Source organism: Aulonocara stuartgranti (assembly GCF_965226115.1).
Source record: "Aulonocara stuartgranti genome assembly, chromosome: 3".
NCBI lineage: Eukaryota > Metazoa > Chordata > Actinopteri > Cichliformes > Cichlidae > Aulonocara > Aulonocara stuartgranti.
This window is the reverse complement of record NC_138941.1, coordinates 43175517-43189313: the sequence shown is the minus strand read 5'-3', so window position 1 is coordinate 43189313 and position 13797 is coordinate 43175517. Positions and strand designations below refer to the sequence as shown.

Sequence of the window (13797 nt, the reverse complement as noted above, 5' to 3'; positions counted from 1 at the left end):
TCTATAAAATCAATCTAAGTTAAAGCCTGCAAACACAGCCTCCATCCTTAATCCTGTCAAACACATTCTTACAAAGGTTATAATTAAGGTTTGGTGCAGTATCATCTGTCGTGGTCTGGGTGGTTTTCCACAGCATCGGCTCCTCCCCACTGGGTGGAGTCTTTGTTGTTCCTCACCTGATGGCAATCATACCAGCAGTATTTATGACCGGCGCACTCAACTGGTTTTCGCCAGATTATCTGCCAACTTTAGTCAGTTCTCGGCCTCATGTCCATTCCTTGGTGACTCCTCGTGTGTATTAACCGTATCTCCTTTGTTTTTCTCGTCAGCCTCTGAAACCCACCTACCAAGTTCTCCTGGATACCAGTTTGCTGCCGCCGGTAATCCCTCTCCGTTTTGGAACTGCCATTCTCTCCTGCCTGCCTCCCTGCATTGCATGCAGCACCCACCTGGACCTCTCCTGCCTCCCCCCTCCACACAACCCCCACCTGCAAGCTTGTAAGACAGCTCAGTGTACTATCCTTAGATTCACTCGCAACCCTCTGTGGGATTCCCCTGACTGCTCTCTCCTCTGTTTCAGTGCCCTGGCCTGCCACAGTTTCCCCTGCCCAGTACCTACACCCAGTTATCCCTGCCATCTAGTTATCATCACAGTATTTTCTCTCGCCTCAGACATCTAGTTTATGTTCATTGATTCTAGTCTGCAATTTCTGTTAGCCTCTGAGCTTTGTAAAATAAAGTCTCTTTTCGTTACACCACACCTCTGGCCTCCAGTTTTTGATCTGCACTTGAGTCCATCCCATTTCCACGGGCCACTGCGCTATGACATCATCTACACATACAAACATGTTGACATCCGGGTATTTTAGATTGTTTAACAGCAGGCGTGTTTCTTCTTCCCATCACTTTTGTGTTTGAAAGGTAAAATACATTAACATATAATTTCATGTTTTTAGCTTATTTGCAGCTTATACATTTTTGTGTTATACTGTGAGGAACTGGCCTGTTTGGAAGTTGCAGTAAGAAGAAAAACATGTCTGTATATGATGTTGTGGACAGAGAGAGTGATGGATGATTTTATTTATCTCAGAGATAAATGAACATTTACAGCACGTCCATGCAGAGACTCTTAAAGACATGAGCGTGAGAAACAAGCTTTTCACCGTTTCTTTTGATGCCCACATGCTTTATTTATTCTTTAGTCCAGCATGTGTCATCACCACAATAAAGCTACTTTTAACCTGTTTTCACACATTGTCATACCTGCACATTTCCACTGTGCTGTGTTGACTTTAAAGAAAATAAACCGCAGGCTTCATTTCCTCTTATGAGGTATCTGACTTGCAGAGGATAAAAATAAACCTGTTGGAGAAAAGACATAACCAACAACTATCTCTTACACATGTAGGCATCAAAGTCTGTTCAGAGGAAGAAAGACGTTATTCTGTATTGTCTTATTTACAGTTTGATCTTTTAGTTTTACTGCTTATTGCTTCTTAAATAAAACAAATCACTATATTAATTTAAAAAAAGATTTGCATTTATCAAAATAGTCTACAGTTTTCTCCACTCTGTACGAGTGCAATGTATGGTGTCCAAACAACCAAGTTAACCAGCAGAGTATGAGGGGGAAGCAGAGGGGCGGGGATCAGGAAGGTCAGGTGGTTATCAGGAGGATAGGAAAGAGCAAAAGGGTTGGGTATAATTTCTGGATTTCCATCATAAAAAAAATGTCCACCAGAAAAAGTCTCAACACGATGTAAGACAATGTCACACCAACAGGGGGCACTATAATCTGAACTTTAAAGCCATGTCTGCTGATTCAGAGCTTGAAAACAACGTTTAAATAAAGGAGATGAAAGAAAATAAAATTAGTAAAATACACAAAAGGTAAGATTGTGTTAAAGCTGCATGTTGGCCATGACTTGTTATGGACCTGAAACAAAAAACAGAACACATACAACTGAAAAACTGATAAAGACTAAAAGGTGCTGAAGATGTGGGGCTGCTGTCTGATGAGATGTGTGTTGCAATAACCTGTCAAAACACGGATCAGTACAAATGATTAAACTTGTGATGGTGCTTTGTACACAGTTTATTTAACATGTGTCGCAACGTTAGAAATTATGCATCACTTTCAGCCAATAATCAATAAGAAACGTTTCACCCTTTCTGTAGCCACACAACAACAGAACGAGGATAATTAGCATGAATCCATGTTGTTCATGTTGTTTCTGACTCAGTCGATGTCACAGCTGCTCACTGATTCTGTTCTGTTGCTGCTGCTCTCCCTGATTCAGGTTTTACATGTTTGCATGTCACAGCAGAGAGTGGACAGTGCAAAGTTAATTAGCAATTAGAGAACACTGGAAAACAATAAGAATAATATACTGTACACAACTGTACAGAATTGAATAGAATAAAATAATATAAAATGTATAATAGGATAAAAATAGAATACAAATGCTATATACAACTGAGTAAAAATATAACTTTGTCAGAAAACAGTATTGCACTTAGTCTTAATGCACATGTGTGTGTTTGATCAGCTGCAAAAGTCTTTGTTGTGGAGTCTGACAGCAGTGGGGAGGAAAGACCTGCGAAATCTCTCCATCCCACACCGTGGGTGCTGCAGCCTGCCACTGAAGGAGCTGCTCAGTGCTGTCAGAGTCTCCTGCATGGGGAGGTAGCAATGAATTGAAAATAGAATAACTAGGCTTTCTGATGTGGAGAATAGAATAGATAAATAATGCAGAGCATATTCAGATAATGCCACCAGGCGGCACCCTGGTAACTGTTATTGATGCATTTACATACACATGTATAATAACTTGCATCTTGACAGTTACAGGATAGAAATACAGATACTCAGAGTTGCACTGATGACCTCTTTGTTTTCTCTTTCAGACAAAAAGAAAATAGAAGAAAGAAAAACAGTCACCAGTGTAGTTATAGTTGTTCACCTACTTTATAGGACAAGGTCATGATTGCTAGTGAAGAGAGAAAACCATCTACAGCACATACTGAGGTGTTAGAGCATATGACCAGCAGTGTTTATCACCATCATGCTGACTTCAGGGGAAAACACTGAGCTAGCTCAACCCAGCTGGTTTAGTTTACCTGACTGAGCAGGAGCCTGACCTGTACCTCCACCTTACTGTGACTAAATGTTTGTGTTTGTGTCATATTTTTAAATTCTTGTGCGATCAGTTAATGATCAAAAGGGAGCGTAATGGAAAGGTTTAATCCTTCTACTTCTTTCAGTCATGCTGACCATGGTTGATGCAGAGCTTTAGTTCTCTGTGATGTTCTGTCTCCATCTTTCATATGAGATTCATCACATGTACAAGTTATCTTTTCCTTTAACTGCATCCTGTGACAGCAGCACACAGAGAGCTTCTCTCTGTAAATGTTCTACTTCAGTCCTCTGTGTCAGATACATGCAGACTGCTGTCATGCTCTGAACTCTTAGTGACCGCTTTGCAAATAATGCATCTGTTTATTTCAGGTTTCCATGGCAACACCATTACAAACTGTTTAAGTGGTTGTTTTGTTACTTTGTGAATAATCTCATACAGGAAACAAAAATCAAAGATAAAATGTTCAAATGTGAAAAGATTTTATTTCTCCTTCAAACTACAAAAGCACAGAATGATCAGAAACAAAAATATACATATATGCACGTTTAATAAGAAATAATTCTTATTTATATAATGTACGAGATCTTTAGACAAACACAGTTAAAGTATTTGTTGGTGCCCATATCAGTATTTACCTGTGAAACACTGCAAACACTGACTTTAAGTTGTGCTGTCAGATACTGAAGATCACATATTTCACACTTTGTTCTCACTGCTGTTGGAACATGTTAGATACATTCAAGGTTTATTACAAAATCTTTATACACATAACTGAATATAAAGAGCACGAATACACCTGCATTTGTTTTATGCTATAAGAGAGCAATATGTCTGATATTATGATGTAATATTGTAACTGTACATAAAGCTGAGCATGTCTGATATTTGGGCAGCAGAGGAGCAAGAGTGGCTTCATAAAAAGCTTCTTCTTGGCTTTGCTGCTACAGCTCTCCTCACTGACCTGTAAGACAAGCACAAAGAGACAAAGTGATTTCCAACATGTAAAGATATTATGAGCTGAAGACATTTAATAATGTGAAGAATAAATCAGCCTGCATGGCAGCAGAATTACTGAGAGAGCTTCCTGATGTGACTTCAGAATAAACTGCTGCATCAGCTGCAGGACTTGATGTTCCTGTGAATGAAGAGAAGATCATTGAAAACAATAATATCATTAACCAGGAGGAAACTGGATGTGTCCACTAATGCAAAGATAGAACTAGATTTTATTAACCAAGTAATTAGTACGCATGAAGACCTAAATACAAACATTAAAATAAACAGATTTACATTGTAAGAGCAGATAAACATGTTGAACAATATTCAGTGGAGATGATGGCAGACTTTGCTCACCTTTGTTTTTCTTGGCTTTTTCTTTTTTGGGCTGTTTGACCTCAGCATACATCAGACTGTCCTCTAAAAGAGACGTCAGAGCTCAGCACACATTTGTTCAGCACAGATATGATACAAAGATGTTGGATACATATGAACTTTAAACTTTTTACAACTACAGTGAAAGAAATCTAAGTAAAAATCATTTGTTGCCTGTGACACTTCAGCTTTGCAATTGTGTGTTTTGTGATTGAGGTCTGGGTCAGAATCTGTGGATGCTGTGATTCAGTAAAGCTGAAACACTGATTAGTAAGTGAATAACTAAACTCCATGTTGACCTATAATTACCTGCAATATAATGATGTGATGACACGTTCAAGTACAAACACTGAATGAGACTGTTGTGACTGTACCTGCAGCTCCTGTCTTCACCTCAGAGTAAACAGCACTCTGCTCTGGTTTATGATGCTTCCCTGTTAAGATGATTGAATCCACAAAGAAATTTAATTAATACATTTTTAAACATTTCAAAAACTTTCCAGGCTTTTTTTCTACATTGTATGTTTTGTGTACTCACACTTATTTCCAAAGTTTTCCAGTTCAATATTAGAGTAAATGACATCTGGAGGTTTATCTGCACCTGAAATGTTCATATTTTAGTTACACAATTGTAAACCAATGACATGGTGCCAGTTTCCTTAAATTAAAAGACTGTTTCATCTCTAGCTGCTCTGTGCTTTTCACATGATGTACTGCACCAGTGTTTCAGTGGCTCACACATGAAAACCAACATGACACATTTTTCAAAGATAAATGAAAAAACAGAAAAACCTTTTACAGAGTTTCATTAGTTGTGTTTAAATCAACAACAGGACTATCAGATATTTTCAGAGCATGAACCCATCATGGTGTTACTGTTTGTGTTGTTCTGATATGAAACAACAACATTTGTGGATTCTTTCAGTCGAGTTAAAGATACAATCAGGTTGTAAAATCCTGTTTGTTTCTGATCTTTTGTGCATGTAGTCAGTTGGTTATTTGGATGAAACTGAACCTAAGAAATGTTCCTGTCAATGGAGATGAATGAAGAGTCAATATTAATAATGATAATAAAGATCGGTTTAAGTGCTGACCACTTACTCGAGGTCTCAGTGTCAGTCATTTCCTGTTTTATTCTCCCCTGTATCTTGTGTCATTCTGTTAACATGTTTTCCATTAGTAACTAAAACACAGTTTTCAGGGTTTTCCATCAGATCCAGTAGTACCATTTTAGTATTTACTTAGCCGGAGTTCCAAGTGATCCGAGGTGATCCCAAAATGTGACGTCAATAGCGTACATGCCACCGATTGACTGGTCAGTGGCATCACTTGATGAGTTACGAGAGCGTCTTGTTGATAAAAAACAAAGAAGCCATTTTTGAAACCCGGCAACCCAGAAATGGCTACACAAGCAACACCGTGGCCCCGAGTCTATAGAAAGCCACAGACCGAGCAGCAGGTATATCATCGCCGTGATGTTCACCTTTGTTGAATCATTTGTGACAAATACTAATTAAGTCATGGGGTGCTCGACCACGTCACTATGACGATGACCACACACGTTAGGTGGTACTTGAGCGTGATGGAAAACCAGTCGATCTGAGTAATTACTAATGGAAAAGAGGCTTTAGTTAGTTAGTTCACACCTGTTACTCATCATCTCATTATCATGTGTTTTATAAACTGCCTCAGTTTTCCTTTGCTTTGTCACATCCTTCCTCATAGTTTGTTTTCCTAAGAATTGTAGAAATGTGGTTTCCAACTTTTATTTAAATTTGGATTTGTACTGAGTTTAATTTCTACAATAAAGTCGTCATTTAGTTTAGTAACCCTGAAAGATTCCTAATGTAATATGAATAATAATAAAAACAGAAAAGAGGCTCTTACACTTGGACTGTCTGCAGCGACACAACAAGAGCAGGAGAATAATAATGAGAGAGACTCCACAAACCAGTCCAACCATCAACCACACAGGAGATGAAGAGCTGTCAGCTCCTGACATGGTTACTGTGACACAAAACAGAAATTAATTATTAATAAATTATAATCTTATAAATAAATGCATTTATAAAATAGAGCCAAGTGACTTTGAGACTTAAATCAGACAATCTGGGTCTGGGTGCAGTTCCCCCCTCCAGGGGCAAGGGTACCTAGACCCGGTTCGTAGAGTACGCTTGGGGAGTGTGATCGTGTGTACAGCGTCTCTTTATGTCTGTCTCCATGTTGGTTGAGTGTGGAGTAAGTGCATATGAGAGCATGAGGGTGGGAATGGATGTTTGTGTCTGTGTGTGCCTGTATGTCTGTGTCTATATGTCAGGTTGGGTATCAGACGCCACCTCTCTGGGGACATCTCAGGCCCTCCAAGGTTTGGAGGCCTATCTCCCCCTACCACCACTTCCCCTGCCAGTGGTGGACTCCCTCAGACATCGGTGCGTTGGTGGTTCTTTGTGTCCGGGGATGGGCGTCCAGGTACACACCGGCTCACTCCTTGGCGGCCGCTTATCGGGGCCTGGAGCCTGGGGCTCGCTCGGGCCACTTCGGAGGTGGGGTGCCCCCGGCCTCTCGGCCTGGGGCTCGGTCACTCAGGTGCAGCTGGCTGCCGGCGGAGCTCACGGGCGCGTCACTGCAACTCCCCCTGGCTTCTGCTCCGCGGCTGCTGAGTGAGCCCTCATCTGGGACTCTCCTCAGCTCTTTCTGGGACAGTGGCGCAGCTGCCCCTCTGTTGGTCTTCCTTGGTCTCTTGTGTTCTGGGGGCCTCTGGATGTCTGGAGTTTTGATCTCCTCCATACCTGCTTCATGCCCTGGAGGACGGGGCTGTGGCCCCCCCACACCTTCGAGCAGATTATTACATGAAGGAACCTTTTAAAAAACAAAAAACAAGCGCGTCCATGCTCACAGGTGTACACACGGGTGATCACACCCACAAACTACACCCTTTTTGGCTCCTACCTCAAACCACACTGTGTTCTGTTGATCTTATGTGCTGCACAATAATGTTTAACATTTAGTATTTACTGTCATATTCCCATATATCATTGTGATGCTGTTTATTCTATTACTCTTGTTCTCTTCTGCTTGTTTTCTTTTTTCTTTCTCAGCAGGTGATCCAGGTGATCGATATATGCATTTTTTTCTCTGCCCGTTCTGTTGGTTTTTGTCGTTTGCCCTTCTCCCCCATCCCTCTTCTCAGCTGTTTTTCTTTCCCTCTTTCTTTCCCCCAGTCAAGTCTGTCCCGTATTCAGTAAGTGAAAATAAAATAAACAATAAAAGGTGAATCAAATGGACCATTACGGCAAGGCTGGGATGGTCAGTTTGGTAAAGTAAATCCGTTGGGAATCTTTCTTTGCCTTTAGACAACAATTCTGATGGCAAAAGAGCCAAACGGGACAGGCAAAAAAAAAAATTAAAAAAAATAAATAAATAAAAATCAGATGTTCTAATCTAATGTTCCTTCTCAGTCACTAAACTCATTTACAAAAACGTATAAATTGTTTTGATCCTGCTCACCTTTAACTGACATCCAGCTCTGTGCTGACTCTCTTCCTGAGTACTGACACTTGTAGAAACCTTCATCAGACTTTGACACTGCAGAGATCTTCAGCTCCCCTCGGGGATCATTTTGAAGAAGTTTGTCATTGTGATAGAAAAACACATTGGAAAGTATTTGTTGTGTTCTCAAACTGCAGCTCAGACTAACAGAAGCTCCCTCAGTCACAGGATGAACAGGACTCACCAGGATAGGACCATTACCATCATCTGTGACACAATCACACACAATTGTTTCAGTCACATCAGCTGATGCACACTTTTAGAAAAAGCTGACAAACAATAATAAGAACAGATTGTACAGATGCTCATCATGAAGATCTGATCTTGTGAATTTAAAAATTGTGTGTATGTGTTTTTTATTCCCATATGAAATGACTTCACATACAGCAAAGCTGGGACAAATGTTCATGTCACGTCTAAATCATTCAAATCGACCAAAAGAACATGAAGAATGTATAATAACATACTCTGTACAGTGATGTTGACTGCACTGCTGAACTCTCCTGATCCAGACTCACACCAGTACACTGCAGTATCTGACTTTGATGTGTTGATGTCACATGTGGATCCAGTCATTCTCCTACAGTCAGAGAGTCGGCCGTCCTCAGAGAACTTCCTCACTCTCCACTCAGGGAAGTTTCCCTCACAGGTCAGTGAGACAGAGTCAGAGGTGAAGTGTTGCACTCTGTCAGGACTCACTGTGAGAGACGCTGCTGAATGAACATCTGGAAACAACATGCAGTGAACAGACAAAGCTCACAGATGTTAGGATTTAAAATGTCAAATTAGTATTAGAAAAAAAATGATGAGCTGAACCTTGGTCGATTAGAGTGATGACACAACTTATTAGAGAGAACCAATCTGACCTGCAGACCAGACAAACTTTGGTTGACTGTGATCAGTGTGATACTCTGGGTCTCCTCTTCCAGCTCTGCACACATATCCTGCTGTGTGTGTCTGTCCATGAATGATGTAGGAGTCCTGTGCAGTCCCACTGCCATCAGGTAGCAGCTCATAACTGGAGGATTTCTCTGATAGATCAGGAACAGCTTTATACCAGTAGAAGCTCCATCCTGCAGACGGATGTTCAACCTCACAGTTCAGAGTTACTGAGGCTCCAGGACTCAGCCATGATGGAGACACAGTGAGGACAGGACGGGGTTCATCTGTTCAACAAAGATTTGCTCTCAATGTTTCGTCTCTTAACTCTGAATTCAATGTCACTAAAATGTTGACTCACAATATTTATGATGAACTTTAAGAGTGAGACTATCTAAACATGTCAAATATCTCAACATGTACTAATAAAAACACATTTTTAAAAACTGTTTCTATTTCCAGGTTAAATGAACTATGACTCTACTTACTGTCAGAAACTGTCAGTGTGACTGAATCACTCCACTCTGTTGTTTCATGCTGTGAACTTTTCATTCTGCCCTTACAGCGATAGTTTCCACTGTTGGATGATGAAGCAGATCTAATCCTGTATTCATTTTGATTTGGAGCTTTTATCATGCTGTTTGTTTCCCACTCATAATCCCACTCAGTGTCTCCTCCATGGATCTCACATCTGACAGTGATCGTCTCTCCTCTGTATATCTCAGACCAGTTTGGATACAGAGTCACAACAGGCCTGTTTGAGACTGTTACTGTTCAAGAAAGTACAATAAAAACACATGAATGTCAAAAATGTTAATGCCTTTTGTTCTTCATCTTCCTCCTTAATCAGGAATTTATCGGACTTCATGTTAAACTGACCAGTTTTCCCAATCCTGACTGACTGGCTGTCCTCTGTGTAGTAAACTGGGTTTCCTCTTCCTCCTCTGCACCTGTAGAGTCCTTCCTGTGAGACACTGATTTGTCCATTTGAGTGGAAAACTGCATCTTGTGTGGTCAGGGCTTCAGAGGATTTCTCATCTCTGTACCAGTAGTATTTCCATCCAGATGATGATGATGGGTTCACAGAGCAGGTCAGGGTCACACTGCCCCCTACTGGAACAGCTGTGTTATCAGCTCTCAGTTTGGCCTTTGGTTTATCTGCAGTTCAGTTTAGAAAAAGAACAAAAGTCAATGACTGAATCAAACCAGTTGAAATAACTTGGTGGAAATATGGAAATAATAAATATCACATAACTTTAATGGTGAAGCTGCAACAAACTGTACAACTATCACACAAACACAACACTAATCTTTCATATTTAATTTGCTGCATTTCTAAGTTAAAAACACACATGAGGAACAATCAGAGGATTTAATGTTTCTTAGTGGATGTGGTGGAGCAGCTGAGACAGATCCAGCATTTGTTCTGCATTTCATCTTTCATGTATTAGAGCTGCACAGCAGAGAAGTTACTCTCATATGTTTTGTTCTCTTCACTGTGAATAAAAAGCTGCTGTTCAGGTTTTTGTTGTTGGAATAAAAACTAAACATTTTACTGACCAACATGAAAGACAGTTATAAAGCTGTAAGAAAGAAGAAGTGCTTTTTCCTTATTTAGATACTCTGGATGAAAGATCTTACATGATACAGTCAGTGTGATGATATCACTCCACTCTGAGAAGAAATAGTCCCTCCTGCCCCGGCAGCTGTATCCTCCACTGTCAGACTCAGTAGCTCTGATGATTCTGTATTCATTGGATGTTGGAGGTGTGTTTAACTTGGCTGCTCTCCATTCATACGTCCACTGAGCTCCTTCACCTCCCTGAATCTCACATCTGACAGTGACTGTCTCACCGCTGTATATCTGAGTCCAGGATGGCTGCAGGGTCACAGTGGGCTTACTGGGAACTGTTCACAGGAAAATATCCAGTTAGAGACAAATAGAAACATAAAAATTCTGATGTTTAAAACAGGAGAGTAACGTGAGTGAAAAAAATAAACCTCCAACAGGCTACAGGGTTAAACCACACCTCGGGCCAGTCTGACCACTGATAACTGTTTTTGATCACGGCCACATCCCACTTTGTAAAATTGCTACAATCAGCACAAAGACAGTCAAAACCAGGCCAGAGGCAGGATTGTTTCATCAGGATGCACTGAGATATTTTCAAACACCCTGACCTGTAGCTGGTTTTTGATAGCATACTGTGCTACATGAAGAACTGTATAGCACAGCTGCACAGTAGCACAGAGGAAATAGCTCCACAGGGTTATACAGGTCACCCAGAGGATAGTCGGCCATCCTTTGCCCTCACTTGAAGAACTGCACAGCTCCCGCAGTCTCAGGAACACAAAGAAAATCCTTCAGGATCCATCTCACCCAGGTCATGCACTGTTTGAACGTCTACCTTCAGGCAGACATTTCAGAGCCATAAAGACAAAAACTAACAAACTAAGGAACAGCTTTGATCCCTCAGCCATCACCATGCTGAACACTGAACAATCAGATCCAACACAGCTCTCATATACAGTGTTTACATTGTTACAGCACAGTCTCGTGTTTACACCTGCAGGTACGGCTGGTGTTTACATCAACACTGTAACACAGAAACATTTGTTTTGTTGTTTGTTATTAAAACAAAATCTGAAACTTTTCACTGCAAGGTCTCATTTTTCTTTGGAATTTGAACTTGTGTAGCTAAAACACATTTTTTAAAGGTCTGAATCGTTTTGTTGATGTTTTTTTGGAGAACACATTCTCTGTGAGGGCGAGTCCTTAGTCTCACAATTTTGGACTTAAATCAAGAACAAAACTAAATAAATGTTTCTATTTTCCCACATTTCCAAGTAATCTTAATGAACAGAAAACTCATCTAAGGGTTAATAAACTCACAGCTATATGACCTCTTAGTCTGGTAGAAATAAAATAATTAAACTCACGAGTTTCTCTAACTGTGACGTCACTGCTGTCCTCTGTGTAGTAAACTGGATCTCCTCTCCCTCCTCTGCAGTGGTACAGACCTCCTTGTGAGACACTAATAACTCTGTTTGCTTCATTTCCTCTCATGAGCTGAGCTTTAGAAGAGACTGAATCACGTCTGAACCAGTCAAACTTCCAGCCAGCAGAGCCCTCCACAGAGCAGCTCAGTGTCACACTGCCCCCTGCTGGTATGACTGAACTTTGTGCTGTCAGTGTGGCTCTGGGTTTACTTGCTGTTGAAGAAACAAAACCACAAAATTAAATCATCATAAAGAATACATTTCTTACAGCACTAATCACACTTTAAAGATTCACAGAGTAATTTATCTACAAACACAAAGATTAATTAGTTTCCCTGCATGTGACACATTAGACTGTTTAGTCCACTTGCTTATTAATCCTGTTTATTGGTTCTTGCACTCTCGCTACGATCAGCTGATTCCTGTTTGTGTCAAAGGAGTAAAATGGTGGTGCAGAAATTACTTTTATTGTTACTGCACAAAGGATGGGAACGATGGTAAAGTGGAGACTGCTGCAGGACAGAAACAACTGCATTAACGTGATCAACTGTTAACACAACTTCAGCTCTTCACAGTACCTGCACAGACAGTACGCTAACACTAAGCTAGCCAATAACCCAGAGTGATGAATTTCAACAGGTAAGAAACTGATGAGCAGTCAGGCTGCAGCTCCGTTTCTACCTGTTCATGCCTCTACAGTAGAATCACCATGACGACCAATTTAAAGTCTCTTTGTGCTGGTTTTGTGTAAGAACTTTTTTGCTTTACTTTTTTTGAGAAATGATCCCAACACTGATTCCAACAAAGAGGGGAAATACCTCCAACATGCAAACATTTGACCTCACAGCCTCTAATTAATCTGCATGAATGTCTTTGATATTCTGCTTAGAGATGGTGGCGACTCTCAAAGTGGAGCCAATGAGAATCAATAAATTCTTATCCATTCCCATCCCTACCTGCATGTGACACATTAGACTGTTTAACAAACTAAAGATTTCACTGATTTATCATTCTCTTATCAAACTGTCATCTCTGTACATTCCTCTTTAAATTGCTGATATTTAAGAGCCTCCATGGTGTCTCTCCTTTCTGTTTGCACAGTGAGAAAAACTGTTGTCCTGAGCTGCCTGCAGACAGCTGGATCATTGTTGGAGTTTTCCTGTTAAGACAGATGTAAACATGAAAACATGAAATGTCAGCATGAATCATGGTCCAACTCACATGAAACTGTCAGTCTGAAGGCATCACTCCATCCTGTTAAGAGATAGTCACTGCTACCCCGACATCTGTAGTCTCCACTGTGGGACACTGAAACTCTGCTGATCCTGTATTCACTGGATGTTGGAGGGCTGTTTGTGTTGGGTGCTGTCCATTCATATTTCCACACCTTTCCTTCACCTCCCTGAATCTCACATCTGAGAGTGATTGTGTCACCAGTGAATATCTGAGACCAGCTGTGCTGCAGTTTCACTGTGATCCTGTTACGAACTGAGAAAAACAAAGACATCACTGTTTCCAGCAGCAGCTTATTATCATAATTATTTGAATGATTAGTGTTAGAATTAATTTCAGTGTGCAGACTACGTGTTGGTTGCAATGATAAAAAGTCAGCGTAATGAGGTTTACTCTGTCCTTTCAGGCAAATTCTTGCATTGATGTAAACGAGGTTCTGCTGATGCAGATGTTAATAATAATTCAGTTTCCAACCTAACAGCCCCAGGTCAGTGTCTGAGTTTTACTGCAAAAAACCTTTATATTTATAATTGTAAATATTAAAGCATTTGTATTAATATTTTGTATTACTTTATTTTAAATTGGAAAAATAATGTAATGAAAGCCTTGGAATAAATATGGTCAT

The 13797-nt window shown here is 40.4% G+C and overlaps 2 protein-coding genes across 3 annotated transcripts; both read right to left on the bottom strand.

Annotated features, from left to right (window-relative positions):
• Positions 1-4002: 4002 nt before the first annotated feature.
• LOC309702807 (uncharacterized protein) lies at positions 4003-5955 on the bottom strand. 2 transcript variants are annotated; one of them, XM_082527442.1, is made up of 5 exons: positions 5050-5955; positions 4886-4945; positions 4494-4556; positions 4213-4275; positions 4003-4101 (listed from the first exon to the last, which is right to left on the bottom strand). In XM_082527442.1, the coding sequence occupies exons 1-5, from the start codon at positions 5123-5125 to the stop codon at positions 4094-4096; spliced, it is 270 nt and encodes an 89-aa protein (XP_082383568.1). In that variant the 5' UTR covers positions 5126-5955; the 3' UTR covers positions 4003-4093. The 2 variants fall into 2 exon arrangements, with proteins under 2 accessions (XP_082383568.1, XP_082383567.1); XM_082527441.1 differs by having other exon boundaries at positions 4088-4275.
• A 5628-nt stretch (positions 5956-11583) lies between these two features.
• Positions 11584-13446, bottom strand: LOC309703068 (putative high affinity immunoglobulin gamma Fc receptor IC; the record flags this gene model as incomplete). The annotated part of the gene is made up of 2 exons (XM_082527771.1): positions 11584-12152; positions 13161-13446. 2 exons carry the CDS (start codon positions 13444-13446, stop codon positions 11809-11811), a joined length of 630 nt encoding a protein of 209 aa, XP_082383897.1. The 3' UTR covers positions 11584-11808.
• Positions 13447-13797: the final 351 nt, after the last annotated feature.

Coding starts and splice junctions, on each gene's coding strand:
- LOC309702807 (XM_082527441.1), bottom strand. CDS start 5,125: ATGAACATTTCAGGTGCAGATAAACCTCCAGATGTCATTTACTCTAAT. Junction 4,946..5,049: donor GGAAAACTTTGGAAATAAGT/GTGAGTACACAA, acceptor TCATCTTAACAG/GGAAGCATCATAAACCAGAG. Junction 4,557..4,885: donor GGTGAAGACAGGAGCTGCAG/GTACAGTCACAA, acceptor CGTCTCTTTTAG/AGGACAGTCTGATGTATGCT.